The following is an 18578-nucleotide window of genomic DNA, read 5'->3' on the forward strand; positions in this document are numbered from 1 at the left end:
CCGTTACATCACTCTGGGTCGCGCTGATACGTGCGACCACACACCTTCGGAAACAGCGAGCGGGACACCGTAGTATAGGCAAGCGTTGTGCAGCCTGCTTATCATTCTTTGTATTCTCTTCATGCACACAATTAGTGTTCCGTAAAGTAGACATAGATTAGGACATTGCACGTATGATCGTTCATTTAGAGAATGTACAGTTTTCTCGAAGAAACGCCGATGTCGTGAAGTATGACATCGTTGGCAGCTGAACGAGACGGTTGTTTACGCATGCTGTATCGAAGGGGCCTCCGCTTGCTGCCCATTTGGGATACGAGGCAAACAGTGCACCTCGTAAGCTAAATAATGAGTCAGCATAGCAATAGGCAATAATATACCCATGGATTTGCGTAGTCACATTTCATTTAGGGAAGCGCCGGTGAGTGCATGCGACTGGCCGCATTCGAGAACGGCAACGTATACGGATGTTGATTGCGCGTCGTGTTGTTGCTTCTACCTTTTTGCGTGTGCACTGTACGAAATGAGGAATGGTTTATTTCAAATCCGTATGGTCAAAACTGTACAGAAGCAGGTTTCCTTGTCCTAATAGCTTAATTAGCTTCATATCAGTGGGTCTGCATGGTCCGCCAGCAGCAGACGCACGAACTCGGCCACTGTGATAGGCTTAACTTAACCTCGGCTGAACGCGATCGGCATCGGCTCAAACTGTGTTTGCGGATGGCGAGGGCTGAAGTTCGTGCAGCCAACAACGCAACACCGCTTGCCACCCCGCATCACTTGCCCATCCACAGGTAATGCAACTTCTCGCGACAGCAACATCTCACGCCAAGCACTAGATCACGATCGTCGACTCCTGCACGCTCTCGTCGCTGTCGTCTGCATGATCCCGGCATGCTCTGCGTGGACTATTCCTGACGTCATACACAATGTGGCCTATAACTGAGGAGGAGGTAATGTAGGGTGCTCGAGGCAATAAATTAAATTCATTTGTAAAAAAATCTGTGCAACTCACAAGCCTGATTTTTTTAGGACATGGCGGAGGTATTCAGAGGAACAGACCCAACGAATTTCATCGACATCCGTTGACATCGAAAAATCGCCGGAGTTGCCCTTTAAGGGACAGATTTGTTTGTGGGCTGCTACGTGCTGACATACAACGCAACTTATTTGCAGAAGACAATCAGCTTAAGTTTCAAACAGCAGTCGATCATGCAATAGCTATCGAAGCGGCTACTCAAAGTGCGTCTGCTACGCGATCAACGCCACCGACAGAATATGATGTCCACAAAGTTAACAGCACTGAACAAACTTCTGCCTCATGTTATCGCTGCGGGTCATTGAAACACGCAGCAAACTCTTGTCGGTATATGAATGCCAAATGCTTTCAGTGCAACAAAAAGGGCCACATCAAGCGTGCTTGTCGGAGCAGACAGTTTAAAGAATCGCCAGGCAAACATAAGCGACATGTTCGTACCCTGGCACTGCCGCGCAGCAACTTGCAAAGCGTGAAAGCCGCTGCAGAAGTAAGAGCAAAACCGATCATGGTCGAAGTTACCATTAACGACCTACCAGTGAACATGGAACTCGATACAAGAGCCGCTGTATCAGTTATGTCTGTTTCACAATTCCGTTCGCTCTTTCCAAGTGCTCAATTTCGCAGGACAAGCCTTACTCTAAGAACCTACACGAATGAACGGGTGAAGCCCTACGGAGTAGCATTTGTGGCAGTTCAGTGCAACGCACAGACCCAGCGCCTGCCATTGTACGTGCTACGCCAGGATGGCCAGCCGCTACTGGGGCGCGAATTGGCTGCAGCACCTCCAGCTGGATTGGACGCAAATCCAAGGTCTTCACCACATGCAGCTGGGGAAGACAAGCAGCTCCGAGAAATCGCCTGAGCTCGAGTCCTTGCTAAGCCGCTATCAAGACCTGTTCAAGGTCTTGATAGCGGCTTGCGTTGGTTCACGTTGGCTCACGTTGGTTTCGACGGGAATTCAGGGCGCAGGCTCCTTTCCCAAGCGTATCACCCCTGAAGGTAGCCGAACGCCAGGCCGGGGTACGCTTGTACCCTTTTGAACCAGTGGATGCCCGGCGGCGGTGAGAATCGAACCCACAGCCTCCCGCAGCCGAGGTGGGCGTTCTACCACTGAAAACGTGAAAAGGCTACTCTGTTCTTCAAGGATGAGGCAATATATAAATTTTTCAAAGCTAGAAGTGTACCTTTCGCACTAAAACTGCTGTCGAACACGAATTAACCAAGCTACAAGAGCTAGGGATAATTACACCCATTACAACGAGCCCATATGCTACGCCTGTCGTGCCAGTGGTCAAACGCGACGGTTGAGTCAGATTATGTGGTGACTACAAAGTCACGCTAAACCCAATACTCGACATCGAAAGGTATCATCTACCAAAAGCGGACGAGCTATTTGCCGCACTTGCAGGTGGAAAACATTTTTCCAAGATAGACTTGAGCAGAGCGTACCAGCAGGTCGAAATGGATGACGAGTCCAAGCAATATCTGACGCTGAACACGCACAAAGGTCTATTTTTGGTCAACCGCCTACCGTTTGGCATTTCGTCTGCTCCCGCAATATTTCAGCGTATTATGGATAACGCACTGAAAGGACTGAACAGCGTGACGTGTTATCTCGATGACATACTGATCACGGGCCGCACGGAAGCGGAACATTTGTCTAACCTGGAAGGAGTGCTGAAACGGCTATCAGAACGCGGAATGCTTCTAAAACTTTCCAAGTGCGATTTCTTTCGCGATGAACTGCAATACTTGGGTCATGTGATCACGAAAGACGGTGTGCGGCCGACAGATGAAAAGTTGGTCGCAATCACGAATGCACCGACTCCGATAGATAAGCAGCAACTGCAGTCGCTGCTAGGGCTCATAAATTACTATGGAAAGTTTGTTCCGAATCTGTCATCTATACTGTTTCCCCTGAACAAGCTCTTACGCAAGACCGAAGCTTGGGAATGGAATGCCGCTTGTCAAAGTGCGTTAGTACATGTAAAGAAACTGCTAACGTCAAAGCCTATTTTGACACACTACAACCCCAGTTGGCCAGTGCACCTGTCGTGTGATGCTTCCGCCTAAGGAATAGGTGCGGTTCTGTCGCACATTTTACAAGGGCAAGTTCATCCAATAGCGTATGCTTCACGCACACTGACAAAGGCTGAACAAGGTTATAGCCAACTAGAGAAAGAGGCATTGGCTCTGGTGTTTAGTGTCAAGAAGTTTCATTACTACGTTTACGCACGCAATTTTACGCTGCTCACCGACCGTAAGCCACTTGAGACAATATTTGGACCCAAAACAGGCATTCCAGCGATAGCAGCCGCCAGACTTCAGCGCTGGGCAGTCACACTTTCTGCATATTCTCTTTCTTTGCAGTATCGCCCTTCAGCTCAGAATGTGGACGCTGATTGCTTATCGCGCCTTCCACTTCAGCAACCTGGCAGGGATGCGGCCGAAGAAAATTTTTTGCTTTTGCGTTTAGACAGCATGCCTGTCTGCAGCAAACAAATCGCAGAAGAAACTGCACGTGGTCCAGTTTTTCGTCAAGTAGTACAGCACATTTTGTCAGGCTGGCCGACGAACGTGTCTGCAGACCTGAAACCATTCTTCTACAGGAAGCTAGAGCTTTCTTTATATCAAGGTTATGTCATGCTAGGAATGCGTGTTGTGGTACCACAAAAGTTTCGTCAATTTGTCCTAGATGAATTGCACGAGGGACATCCAGGAGTGGTGCGCACGAAGGAGTTGGCAAGAAGCTATGTGTGGTGGCCAAACATCGACCATGACATAGATGTGTTGCCGCTTGTCAAACATGCGCTGAGACACGCTGTTTACCAGTGAAAGCACCGCTCCATCCTTGGTCCTGGCCGACGCGTCCATGGCAACGCCTGCACGTCGATTTTGCAGGTCCCATAAAAGGTGTTTCATACTGAGTGGTAGTCGACGCTCATTCGAAGTGGCCAGAAGAATGTCCCATGACCACTACTACTTCAGAAGCAACCATCGCATGTCTTCATGAACTTTTCTGCAGATTTGGTTTTCCGGAAACAGTGGTGTCCGACAACGGAAGCCAGTTCATCTCTGAAGAATTCTAAGTCTACCTCAAGCAAAGGGGTATAAGATACGTACTACCGCACCGTATCACCCAAGAAGCAACGGCTTGGCGGAACGTTTTGCCCAAACCTTGAAGGCAGCGCCATAGAGAAAGAAATTCAACAAGAGGGGACACTCGGCAAAAACTGGCAACAGGAAACACGTCATCATACGTCACGCTATACTTTTGACACCGAACGTTAGCTGCCGCGAGCATCGAAAAAAAAAAAAAGAAAGTGAACTTAAGTTAACAGGCATTTATTTTTTTTTAATTCTTTGCCGCGAAAACTAAAACGTTTTACGTATAAATGAACTTAAGCTTTGTGACTTATTTTCCTTGCCTTACCTAGCCACAGGTCAATGACGCGCCAGATACATGCGTCATCCGCCAGACACTCCACCGAAGCCAGGGAGGATGGCTGCGCGCGCGTTTGAGCGCTCGCGCGCGGCGACCCGTGTGTCTCCTTTTTTTCTTTTTTAAATGTAACCTGGTTTATTGGGCTCTCGGCGTATTCTTGCGTTCGTTCTGCACTGGGACAAGACAACACTGCACTATTGGACTACTGCAAGGTGAGAAATCTTGTTTCACAGTCTACGACGCAATTAGGCTTACGTCACGGGACCGATACTTAAGACGCAGTTAGCGAAAAACAGCTCGGTCATCCTAGCACAGTTAATTTGAGTTAATGAATCGTGCTGAGGCATGTTTCCGACGCTTCCTAGAGGATTATGGTAACTTCGGTATTTGAGCCGCATTTGCCGCACAGGGCGCCGTGTCGCAGTTAACGAGAACTAACTCGCCCGTGGTGCGTAGTCTAGTGTATCTTGCTTGGAGAAGTTTGTGCCGCTTTCTCTGACGCCAGACACTACTAAAAAATGTCACAGTTTCGCCCTTAGGGCGAAGCAATGAATGCGATAGCAACACAGCAATGTCATACGAAGTAAGGTGAGCGGCTTTGGTAGCAATATGAATTGTAGTAAACATGAGCTGATTAAGTAAGCAGGTGTGCTGCGGCGTAAGTAGACCGACATGAAGAGAGACTCGATGACCACGAGAAGGCGCGTGTGAAACGGTGGTGTTGATGAGAAGCGCTTCCCGTGGGCAGCGCGTGCGAAGGGCCACACCTGTAGCGCTGCACTGCCGATCCGGGCAGCATTGCATGTGTAGCGTGCGTTGGAAAATGTGACCCGACTATTACTAAATGAATGAACAAGCGTGGTGTGAGCGCGCACAAACAAACACGAATAGATCACACTGAATGACTGCAGACAACGACTGTCAAAACGCTGGCAGCAAGCATACGCCGCTGCGGGCGAAGGTACGTGCGGTCTATCGCTTCAACGGAAACTGAGCGGCGAACGGCGCATAAAGGTCAGAGCCGTGTGGAGATAAGAGACGGTGCGGACGAGCGACGAGCGCGGTTGTTGGCGGAGTAGAAGTACGTCTTCTAAAGGACTGAAAAAAGGCATTGCACCCACGCATTTGTCTTGAGTGCCTGTTGCGTCCGTCTCTATGTATGTAGCGTACCGTCGCGTCGCCCGAGGCCAAGTTTTGGAAACGCGAAGTCGCTCGTGTATTTGTGCTGCCAAAGTGCAGGAAATAATGCCCGTAAATGGGGGAACGCTTGATAATCAGACGTTTTCATATATGTTTGGGATGAGTCGGGTATTTTCTACGCCATGTATGTAAAAGCGAATTGCTTTTGTTTGTAATGCCGCCCATTCACCGTTTTCGCACGTTTCGCCTCTACACGCAGTATTCCTATGTCTAAGTACCAAAATGACTCATGCTTGTAACATGCTGTTACGTGCTTGCAAATGTAACCTGCTTGTAATTTACTTTTTTTTTTCAGCTGGTGCCGTCCGGTGGAGCTTCATACAGGAACTACTACCTTACCTGCTGGTGTCACAACGTTGGATGAACGCACAAAAAGCGCGGAACGAGCTTTTATATTGAGCAAAATAAATATTTCCTCATTGCACAAAAGGTCTTGCGTCTACTTTGTGAAATTGCACGTGGCACAGATTCGATGGGACTTTACGAGATCGTTCGCAATCATTTTTACTAAATAATAAACATATTCTGCACGAAGAGCAAACAAAAGAAAGGAAGGGGGGGGGGGGGAGTGGGCGCGGCCGGCGTGCTAGCTTGCGTTCAAAATACGCGCGCCCAGAACCGAAACCGGAAGTGATGTAAGTGATCGACACCGACCGCTTGGCACGCTGCAGTCAATTCGGCCGCTGGGCCCTATGGGAGTGTCCCCTCTTGTTGAATTCCTTTCTCTATGGCAGCGCTTCGAAAGACCAATCCGAGGATAGCGACTGCGGAAATAGCAGACTTCCTTTTGGCGTATCGTAATACGCCTCATGCTACGACAGGGAAAGCCCCTTCCACCCTGCTCCTGAGACGGCGCCTACGGACAAGGCTAGACCTGGTGCGACCATCGGTTGAGAACAAAGTGTCACAGCGCCAATTTCGTCAGACAAGGCGTCACCCGTGTCGTGAGAAAATGTTCAGTGTTGGTGATGACGTTCGGGTGCGCAACTTTCTACCTGGACCCAAATGGCTCTGTGCAACAGTTCTCGCCCGTACGGGACCTGTGTCATACCGTTTAAGTGTCATGACTCCACGTGGTGTTTTCCAGTGGGTGCGTCACCAAAACCACATCCGCAAGGGTAACGCCGACACCACAGAGTTCGAGCTACCCTGCGTGAGAAGCCATCAAGAATCTCCAGTACAGGTCCCAGCTGCCGACTCTTCAACCGATAATGACACCACGGCGATCATTCAGCGTGAACCGGTGGAGCCTTCAAACTCTGCAAACGAACATCGTTACCCACAGAGACAGCGCCGGCCACCTGATCGCTATGTGCCATAAACTGTTGCGGTTATACTCGTTTCCGAAATAAGTGTGGGGGGATGTCGCATATCTGTACGCGTGTACTTGCGTCATAGCGTGATAGCGTTCCCTTGCTGTCACGCGGCCCATATCGCGATCACATCATCCTCGCCCACTACGTGTATATAATCGCTGGCTTCAATACTGGGTGTGCATTTTGTCCTTGTATTCCTTGGCTCTCATTCTGCCATTTTAAGTTGCCACCATGCAATAAAGCATGTTGAAATACAGTCTGCCTCTTCGTTCATGGAAGCGCCAGAACACGACACTCTCAGCTGGGATTTTCTGTCGCGCCATCATGCCGTCATTGACTGTGCACGTACTGAGGTTCAGTTCTCCGTTCTGTGCGATTTGCCATCTCACAACTTGCAAGTTCCTGAATGTTAGCAGGATATGTGTAGCTTCAGATACTGACCTTCCTCCAAACAGTGCTGTATTTGTCCTTCTTTCATGCACATCGCTCGCCGACGCGACGGTCTTGTTCACACCCGCTGCCGTCTTCAGTCGCCGCCACCCTATATCGTTGCCTTTCGCCCTCCTTACGGTCACCATGGTTCTGCGGAAATACTAGTTTCTAACCCAAATTCGCACACTTTGGCTTTGCGCTGTGGCGAGACTATTGCCACCGTCTAGACTGTGGACGCTGACGTTATTGCGTCTTTCCCTGCTGGTGCCGACCAGGCTACAATTAACGTAACAGCACTGACGCCCCATGTGCCAACTGACCGGATCTCATCGGATGTTTTTTGTCGCTCTATTGCCGATGACCTCGACCCGACACAACGTGAGTGCCTACTTACCCTTTTAACTGACTTTCACGCCTCGTTTGACTTGAACCAAGCGTCATTAGGCCGCACAAGTACCATTTCTCACCACATTGATACGGGGCGACGCGCACCATCACGCCAGCGACCGTACCGCGTGTCATCCACCGAGCGTCGTGTCATTACTGAGCAAGTTGCGGACATGCTTGAACGTGGTGATATCAGACCTTCCTGTAGTCCTTGGTCGTCTCCCGTGGTTCTAGTTAAGAAAAACGATGGCTCGATTCGTTTCTGTGTGGACTATCGTCGCCTTAACAAGATTACACGAAAAGATGTCTACCCTCTACCGCGTATAGATGACGTCCTGGATTGTCTACATGGTGCTGAATTTTCTTCTTCGGACTTGCGATCGGGTTATTGACAAGTCCCAATGAATGAGTCCGACTGCTCGAAGACAGCTTTCATTACGCTTGATGGTCTGTATGAATTTACGGCGATGACATTCCGTCTATGCAACGCGCCCGCGACATTCGAAAGAATGATGGACAATCTGTTGCGCGACCTCAAATGGAAGACGTGTTTGTGTTACTTAGACGACGTGGTAGGTTTCTCCCCTGAATTCATTACTCACCTCACTCGTTACCGCGAAGTTCTTACTTGCCTTGCCACCGCCGGCCTTCAACTTAACTTGAAAAAGTGCCGTTTCGCAGCCCGCCAGTTGACCATACTTGGTCACGTCGTTTCCAAAGACGGCGTCCGTCCCTACCCTGACAAGCTTCGTGCTGTCGCAGAATTTCCGCGGCCGACTACAGTGAAAGAGCTCCCAAGTTTTGTCGGTCTCTGCTCTTATTTTCGTCGCTTTGTGCGCTATTTTACCTGCATCGTCGCACCCCTGACGTAGCTCCCGGGTGGGCCTGGCGACCTTCGTGATTGGACTCCGGCATTTGAACAAGCCTTCATCACTCTGCGTCGTCTACATACCTCACCGCCCTATTCTCCGTCACTACGACCCGAGTGCTCCGACCGAAGTTCACAGGGACGCCAGCAGCGTTGATCCTGGAGCCGTCCTTGCGCAACGCAAGCGTGGCTTCCCGGAATATGTGGTTGCCTACGCGAGTCGTGCCCCCACAAAGGTACAAACCAATTATTCTGTCACAGAAAAAGAGTGTTTGGCTATATTTTGGGCTTTAAGCAAATTTCGCCCTTACTTGTATGGCCATCCCTTTGACGTTGTGACAGACCACCACGCGCTGTGCTGGCTTGCGTCACTGAAAGACCCGTCGGGGCGTTTTGGACGTTGGGCTCTTCGACTCCAGGAATTTGACATTCGCGTCATCTATTGCTCCGGGCGTCAACATTATGACGCGGATGCCCTCTCCCGGTCACCCGTGCGATCCGACGACACGCCATCCGCATCCAGGGAGCGCCCGGTTGCTGCGCTTACTGTTTCTGACATGCCTTCTGAACAGAGAAAGGATCCGTGGATTGCGTCTCTCATTATCACCAGGATCATAGGCGTACGTTACCATTTTCATTCAATAAAGAGGTGTAAAGATCGACGAAAAGCTCTTGAACGTGTCCGCAGTTTCTATCCGCAGTCACTGACAAGAAGCTAGGCTCGAGCGCTCATAATTCCCGGTTCCCTACTATCAGCTTTCGCCGCAATAGATGGGTGCTACGCGGTCAAGCATACGCAATGTACTGCGCTGAAGCATGCCGAGTGTAAATGGCCATTGTCACGGGATATGGTGTGATACTCGCGGCGCTCGCCGTCACCTCTCCTGTCACAGTATAAACACAGAGACGCCTATAGAATGGGCTGGCAGGCGTTCAGAGATATTTAGGATGTGGTTATGGTGATTTGAGCGCTTGTTTCCCCCACCTAGCACGCCGGGGCGGATACAATGATCGTAACGGCCCGGGAATTGGGTACAGTACGCGTTCCTTAATTATATACAAGCTGCTCAGAATAACTACGAATCTGTACCACGTGGTTCATGAGTGTTTCTGTACAGCTTTCACAGTGGTCTATGTATGGCTATGAAATATTGCATGACGATGTTCACTTTTCTTACTTTAACATACCGGATACGATATGTGTCTCAATTCATCGAAGCCTTTTCGTAAACATTGGCGCGGCATAATGGTTTGTCAGTGTTGCTGTACAGCTGTACGTCACCATGGTCTATGACAATTAAGGTGCCTAGCGATGTTGAGTTTTCTTACTTTCACATACAAACAGTTGAATTTATAAACTGTTTCCGTTTCCGCGAATCTCCTGAAGTGTGCGCTATGTTGACCTTGATCGACGACACTAATGAACAATGCATCGGCACGATGTAATTCTTTGCCACTAAAGTCATCCGAGAAGACACCTCACTTCCAAACCTATCCCCCTGCGATGATAAAAATTTAATATGCAACCGTCGCAACAAAATAGCAACAAACTCACCTCGGACACGGCTTCTTCGCCTTGCCGGCCACGCATTCTGTCGATTCTGTGCTGCCAGCTCGGCTAGAGACAAACAGCGCTAATAACTTTCGTCCCCGTAGTACCTAGGCGAAGAGAAATTTCAGGGACAGAAAGTCCCCACATTTCTCTCTCGCACCCACTCGTCCTCGGAGAAATCCAATTTTGATGTGCTCGTCGCCACCGCCGGCTTGGCGCATGCGCTCTCCGCAGCTGGGTCGACGCCTGGACCACGTGACTCGCCGCGCGCCTGGCTAAGAGGAGAGCCGCGCTCGTGCGAGCTTGGCCCTGGATGAGAGCGAGGCCCGGCCGTCTTTGAGCATTCCGCGGGAGCGGGAGGCTTTGAACCGTCGTCAGCAAGCGGGGTCTGACCACCCCACGAATATCGCCCGGCAAACTGCTTCGCTGGAGAGGGTCCGGAATGCCAAGCGCGAGAAAATAGCGTCGAAGAGTGAGGAAACGTGAGCACTTCGGCTCGAAAAACGCCGGAAGCCGTACCACAACCGTAGACAAAGGCAGGCTTTGGGCGAAAAAAACAAAAACAACCTCTCGCTTTGCATTTTCAAGGTTATCTGAGTTAAGCCGCCGCATTTGTTTACGTCTTGCGCAGCTGGTAAAATGTATTTTAAGGGTGAAAAATATCTTATGTCCCAAGTGACACTTTTCAAGTACGCAAACTTCGCTTGGCATGGCACGCCTGAACATTCCGAGGCCACCTGCAATACGAAATGCGCTAGTGTTTGGCTCATTGGAGTATTGCGCACTTTATTGGCAACTGCATTATCCTTAAATATATTTCCGGACATTTAAATGCAAATGTAACAGAGCTAGCCAATTACATTCAGCAGGCAAGCTGGGAAAAATGCAGCACCTGATGCTCAGCCAATTCCAGGTGACTCCTGCTTCAAATCGTTGCGGGCAAGAGACGTCACTTAATACGATTTAAGCGTAGTGTTGGCTATTGTGAAAAACCACCTGTAACGTTACATATTATGAACTCGGTCACATGTTCTTTACGCTCTTCTCAAACTCGCGCAGAACAGATCGCAATTGTATATTGCATATGTTATTCACTGTACTCTTTTCCTTGCTATGTTACAGGCAGTGCTAATCTACAATTCAAAAGCAAGGAGCAATGCGTGGCAAGCAAGTTGTTGCCGGTTGTTTTATCGTCATCGTCACCATAGTTCTTCCATCCGTGACATCCACATTGCCTGAAAGAAAGAGCTACCTCTCTCCGTTTCAAGATGTTTGGAAGGTAATCACTGATATCGGCTGGCATCTTCTCACAGATAACTTTTTTTTTCATTTGTAGAAAGGAAGCGCAAACACATGAACGCTGAAAAACTAAACAGGTTGATGGGCAGTCTCTCCCATCACTGGCAACACGAAAGAGCGTTTACATAAAATGCGAACAATACAAGCACTGCTTCTCTAGCGTATTGATAAATGCAAGCACAAATAAACAAAAAGCCTGCTCAGGTTGTAAGCATATACAATTGCGTAATAACGCGCGTGTAATAGTTAAATTCTTCACAAAGCACATTCTATTAGACAGAGTAAAAAATGGCAAGAAAGAAAAGATCACTAGAACTGTTTGTGAACATAGCCATGAAGTTTTATAGGGAGAGCACTAACATTAATGGCTTCATTGTTGAAGATAAAACTCAAATAGCAGTATTAAAATTAGTTAGCCCGTGAATTCTAAGGGTAAGTTTCATAACGAAAACGTAGCAGCCCCGCATAACTCGTGGCGAGCGTACAAACTGCAACAGTACTGCTAGTTTCCGGCAGATTGGAGGTGCGTGTGAGAGCAGTTCCGATATCCTGCGCACACTTTATAGGGAAATAACCCTACCAACCGGTTATGAAAACAGTAAACCTGGCCTACACAGCCGGAGTTATTTTGCAGGCATAGAAGCTTTTTGCAGCACCCAGGACAACAAGGAACAAAAGTGAACACATACGGCCGCTGTGTTAAACGTTGAAGTTGAAGCCCATTCCAATGCAGTAGACAAGGATTGAGTAAGAGGAACATGCATGAGTTCTCGTTAGAGCCTCGCAGTTCCTCTGTATAACTCATAAACGAACTAACATAAAAATTGGCATGCACATATTTGTGATAGTTTGTACGGACTTTCTCATGGCGCGCTAATTTTCCGCATGGGAATTCATTGCGTATATTAAAAGAATTACTTAGTTTACGTGCCTGAACCACACTCTCATTATCAGGCACGTAGTGGTGGGGGATTCCGGAATGATTCGGGCCCCTTAGGGTCCTTAAAGTGCACCCAGTGCGCGTTGAACTAAGCGCGACAACGACCTTTGCCCCGTACATGTATTATGCGCAGCGAAACCCTTTTATGTCATCATGCCAGCTATCAACCTTCTGGCCCAGATTAAGCTACTTATTTTGCAGAAATCCGCTCAACTGGATCACTGCTAGCTCAAAAGATGGAAGAACGAAGAAAGAAATTGGCTTCCGCGATGCTATGCAGATGCTTTTTGTTGCCTGTAATAAAAAAAAATTGGATAGATGTTTCGGTGTCGATGTTATCCTGGCTTGCTTATGCTTTGCATACCGGGTGGTATGATGCGACTCATGACAAGAGCGTCTATATATGCAGGATGGTGTATTAAGCTTTTAGTGCATGTGTCTGGTCACATTTTACAACGAAGCTTTCTGCCTATTTCACCGCCTTTCTGTGGGGAGGGTATGAGTGGGGAACGACGCTCACCAAGCGCCAAGCAGCCGATGATGAGATAGAGAGAGAGAGAGAAAAAAAAACGGCTGATCCCACGCCCTGTAGGAATCGATGTTATGCGAAGCAGTGTGCGGAGCGCCTACCAAGTAAACGAAGCGACCATGAGAGCACCAAGACCTAGGCGGCTCGTTCATGACCTACATGACACGCACGTCTTGACATTCATGTCATGAGCCCTCAGCAGTCCCTTTAGCTACACCTAAAAGACCTTAAGGCGAAAGTCTTAGTCATGCTCATGACTATGACTTCGACCATCAACCTTTAGCCTTTCCTTCACTTAGTACCACATCCGAACCCATTCCATGGGTTTCTGATTGTTATTCTTTTTTCGCTGAGTCATTTAATTTTTGCTGAGTCACGCTCATGATTATAACTTTTACCACAACTCTTTAGTGTTTCTTTCATTTAGTACCCACGTCCGAACTATTTCAGTGGTTTTTGAGTGTTAGTCTTTTTTCGCTGAGTCATTGTCATTTTTGCTCAGTCATGGTCATGGCTATGACTTCTACCATCATCCTTTACTGTTTTCTTCACTCAGTACCACGTCCGAACCCATGTCAGTGGTTTTTGAGTGTTAATCTTTTTTGCTGACTCATTGCCAGTTTTGCTGAGTCATGCTCGTGACTATGACTTCTACCATTATCTTTTAGTGTTCCCTTGTTTAGTACCCATGTCATAACCCCTTTGAGTAGTTTTTGAGTGTTAAACTTTTTTCGCTGAGTCATTGTCATTTTTGCTGAGTCACGCTCATGACTATGACTTGTACCATTGTCTTTTAGTGTTTCCTTCACTTAGTACCCACGTTCTAAGCCATTTCAGTGGTGTTTATGTGTTAATGTTTTTCCCCGGATCACATTAGGCGGCTGTTTTATGACCGACATGACACGCATGTCATGATATTCATGTCATGACCTATCATTTATGTTTGTCATATACTCGTGTAATACTATAGCAATTTTGGTACCTACCAAGTTAACTAAACGACCATGAGAGCACCAAGACTTAGTCAGCTGTTTCATGACCTACATGACACACTTGCCGTGATATTCATGTCATGACATCATTTGTGTTCGTCATACACTCTCGTCATAGTATGCCAATTTTGGTAAATACCAAGTTAACGATACGACCGTGAGAGCGCCAAGACGTAGGCGGCTAGATAGATAGATAGATACTGTAAAAGGGGCAAATTTTCGCCAAATTCTTCGCATTTATTAAACGTTCTTTTTTTGGGGGGGGCTCTAGCGATAGAGAGAAGCAGGTCTCTCCTCGCTTTCCGATGATGAGAGAAAAAAAGAACGGCCACGGTGCAAGCGGGCAAGCCCGGCGTTGATGGAGAGCCATATATACTTGAATCTTGGCACTTTGTGCAGCCCGGCATGACTACGTTCTAGCTCTGCCTGCATAAATACAGCTGATGGAAGAAGGGAAGATACCGCGTCGTCTTTTCCTTGCCTCCACAAGCACTCAGAGGAGTCTGGGTACCTTTCAATCATCAAAAATGTTATTTAGATGCAGGGCTAGAAGAACTACATTTGCGTTTTCTAATCAGCCGATATTGTACTTCACTCATTCTTTGCAGCTCAAAGGCTCGCTCTGCTATTGTTTCTATATGCTCTACATTGTGACATTTTTAATAATAAATAAATAAATAAATAAATAAATAAATGTATTAAATAATATTTGATTAATTATTTATTACCATTTATTTCCACATTTAAGAAAGGGTAGGGGCTCAGGGTGAGGGGAAGGTCTATGCGATCCACTTTCAGCAGGCGTCCGTCACCACCTTATGTGGCTAGACGTCCGTCTACCAGGCGTGCTAAACGTAGACAGTCAAACTGTACTTTTAATCTGATTAGCATTTTCAGGTGTTTTCAGCCTGGCTGTATATTGTTGGAAACGCCTAGATCCTGCAGTCTACGCGAGCAGGCTAAAGTCTCCGCCGGCCACGCCCATGGGCGCCCAGCCGCAGCTCGCTCGTCTTCGCGCCATTTCTCGCGCGTCCTGTCGTCTCCTTCGTCCACAGTCGGCTCTGATGCCGCGAATCATGTCGGAGTTACCACACTGCCCCTCCCTCTCCGAAAGCATTGGCGGCATTGGCCCACGGTGGCTGGCCGCGACGCCATGACAACCATACCGGTGGGCGAACCTGGTAGACTGCTAATGCACCGAACGAGGATCGCGGAAGCCGACAAGCTTCCGAGTCACCAAGTTCTTCCCGGAACCCGCATGCATTAAATGCGGCTGGCTTCCAGGAGAGACCTTGCGAAAATTGGGCAGACCAGATGGTGCAGCCTCGAAGTTGAGGTCTTGCAGGAACCTAAAGTCACTAAACCGTCCCCTGACGCACACCTGGTGTGGTTTTCCTCTCCGACCTCGTTCTGACGAGTGCACGCAGCAGGTCGCCGGAAGGAGATGCCTTGCCACAACAAAGCTCACACCGCAGCACGCAGGTCACAGGAGGGAAAGATCGCAGATGATCCCGATCGTCGCTCTAACTGTGCCACCGCCGCTACCTTTGGCAACTGGCTTGAAGCTCCCGAAATCTCACCGGAACACTGGACACCGTCATTAAGTCCTCTTGAGCCCTCTGTGTAGAACCATGCACTGCAGCGTCGAGGGACGGGGGCGCTCTTGAGGGGGTGTCGGCACCATCGCGCTCATGGTGTCACCTGCGCTGGCGGTGTCCTTCTCGAACTGCGGCGCCGGAAGCTGCAGCACCGCGTAGGAGACCACGCCGCCGCCAGGTCCCATGCCACGCTCGAAGATGGCGGCGGAGGAGGAACCGGCGGAAGCGCTCGTCACCGAACACCAGAGGTGCAGCTCGCACCGCGGAAATGGTCACGCACCAGGCCGGGGTATGAGTCGCTACTGGCTATGGAACGGGCGCCGTCAGCCTTCCCCACGACCGTAGTCCATCTCGGAACGCAGCCGGGGCCCCACGTTACGGGCGCCAATGGGGTAAACGGCTCGATCCCCCAGTCCACGCCAGCAGGATGCAGTCTGCGCCGGCCAAGCCCAAGGGCTCCCAGCCGCTGCTCGTGCGCCCCTCGCACCACTACTCGCCCGCCCGTCGTCTCTTTCGTCCACAGTTGGCTCTCATGTCGCTAATCATGTCGGTATTCCCACAATATCTATCTATCCATCTATCTATCTATCTAGCCTCTTACGCCGCTCCCCTGACCTAAATTGCCCAATAGCTTGAGCCACTAGCTAAGCGAACGCGAACGTGATGCCATCGTGGTCGTTGCATCATTTTTCATTCCAGCTTCGTCATCTGACGCTCGTCAAGCCATCGTCTTCAAGACTTCTACTCCATCTCAGTGTCCCAAGTTGTCGAACAGCTTCAGCCACTATCAATGTGCTCGTGCTCATGATCCCGTCATAATTCTTGCATCGTCATCATTCCAGCTTTGTAATCCTACTCCGGTCATCCCATCATTGTTACGTCATCGTCTTCACACAGTCGTCATGCATTCGTTGTCATACCTTCGTCAGAGGCCACCGTGGTCATTCCGTCGTCGTCACTCTGGCTTTGTCATTCGACACTTGTCTTGCCATCGTCGCCACACCATCTTAATTCACTGTCATTCTCCCATCTTCATGACTTCATCAACTTCATACTCATTGTCGTCATTCCGTGATCGTCACACTGCCTTCTTTATTCGATTGACGTCATTCCTTGGTCATTCTATTTTAATCATGCAGCTGTCATTCAATACTGACTATCTCGCCGTTCTCACGCCATCGTTGTCATTGCGTCGTCAGACAGTCGTGGTGATGCATCCGTTGTCATACTACCGTTGTCATGGCGTCCTGGTCATGTCATCGTGGTTATTCCAGCTTCGTCATCGATGGTCGCCATACCGTCGTAATCACGTCATCCTGGTTATACACACGTCTTCATCTCATGGTCTTTATATCGTCGCCGTCATACTGGACCATGTACATCATTTCAGAAGAATCGTCTTCTCATTGTCGTCATGCCGTTGTCATGAAACCGCTTTTGTCCTTCCATCGACCTCATTCAATCTTCGTCATTCTTCTTGCCCAAGCGATGGCAGTGCCTACAGCGCTGCATGCATATTCTCTACTACAATTGCCCTCAATGCGAATATTAGCCATCCTGGAGACCTAAGGTGATGACACGGCTATTAGGTCCTGGTACGGCTTTCGGCAGCTGATGTGAACCGTCTCGCGGCCACGGCGGCACTTGTCTGAACATGGCGTCACTGGTTCGACCACATAGTTCACGGTCGATGTACACTCGACGATCCGGTTCGGACCCTCATATTTTTAAGCAAGCTTTGGGCTAGAACCTGGAGAGTGGAATGGCAGCCGAAGCCAGACGTGCTAATTCATGGTGCAGGGTTGTGTGGGCTGTTCGGGGTCGCGGTGATCTTTTTGGATGCCTTCGGTATCCCAAGCTAGTACCGAGCTAGTTCATGGCACTTTTCAGCATGCCGAGCAACTTCTCAAGGAGGATGAATTCAGAGGCGTCTGGGTGATACGGAATTACGGTGTCGAGGGTTCACGTCCATAAAGGAAAATGGTGAGAAACCTGTGGTAGACTGAGTGCCGGTATTATACGCGTACGTCACAAAAGGGAAGACGTCGTCCCCATTGGAAACGACATGGTCATGTATGGTCAGCTGCTGGGATCCGAAGCGGCACTTTTCCAGATTAAGTTGAAGTCGGGCGGTGGCAAGGCAAGTAAGAAGTTCGCGTAGACTAGTGAGGTGAGCGGTGAAATCAGGGGAGAAAACTACCACGTCGTATAAAGAACACTAACACGTGTTGAGGCCTCGCAAAATACTGTCCGTCGTCCTTTCGAATGTCACGGTCGCATTGCATAAGCCTAATGGTATCACCGTAAATTCATACAGGCCGTCAGGTGTAATGAAAGCTTTCTTCGAAAGGTCGGACTCATCCATCGGTACTTGCCATTAGCCCGATCGCAAGTCCAAAGAAGAAAATAATTCGGCACCATGTAGACAATCCCGGCCGTCATCTTTGCGCGGTGGAGGGTATATGTCGTTTCATGTCCCCCCGTTAAGGCGACGATGTCCACGTAGAAACGAATCGAGCCATCTTTTTTCTTAACTTGTACTACGGGAAGGAACGCAGGATGGTCTAATAACACCACCCTGAAGCATGGCGCTTGCAATCCCTTGGACGAGCTTTATTAATTCCCCTTTCATTTGGTGGAAGTGCTGAGTAAACTCCGAATCTGGACGCTGCCCCCTGCTGCGACCATGCCTGCTGAAACCAGCCAGGAAGATATACCACAGCCTCCATCAGTCATCGTTTCAAGTGTGTTGCGCCAGCGTGTTCCTGCCATCGTTAGCGGCACCGAGGCTCATGATGTGGAGTATTGGTTGGCATCGTACGCGCGGGTGAGCCAACACAACAAGTGGGACGACGCCACCAAGTTGCACAACGTGCTGTTTTACTTAACCGGCGTCGTGAAGCTTTGGTTCCGAAACCACGAACACGCTTTCACCACATGGAGTGCATACCTGACAAGTTTTGCAGAAGTGTTCGGGCGCCCCG

The 18578-nt window shown here is 49.1% G+C and overlaps 1 protein-coding gene across 4 annotated transcripts in view; it reads left to right on the forward strand.

Moving 5' to 3' along the window:
- The window catches only part of LOC119441632 (uncharacterized), an 82980-nt gene that overhangs the window by 15963 nt on the left and 48439 nt on the right, over positions 1-18578 (forward strand). For all 4 annotated transcript variants that reach the window (XR_007465555.1, XM_049661470.1, XM_037706236.2 and 1 more), the window contains exon 2: positions 11359-11515. Coding sequence is in view for 3 of the 4 variants with exons in the window: in XM_049661469.1 (XP_049517426.1) it covers positions 11393-11515 (123 nt within the window). In the remaining variant the exon portion in view is untranslated. The remainder of the gene's footprint in view (positions 1-11358; positions 11516-18578) is intronic.

This window comes from Dermacentor silvarum, chromosome 2 (assembly GCF_013339745.2).
Source record: "Dermacentor silvarum isolate Dsil-2018 chromosome 2, BIME_Dsil_1.4, whole genome shotgun sequence".
In the NCBI taxonomy this organism is placed as follows: domain Eukaryota; kingdom Metazoa; phylum Arthropoda; class Arachnida; order Ixodida; family Ixodidae; genus Dermacentor; species Dermacentor silvarum.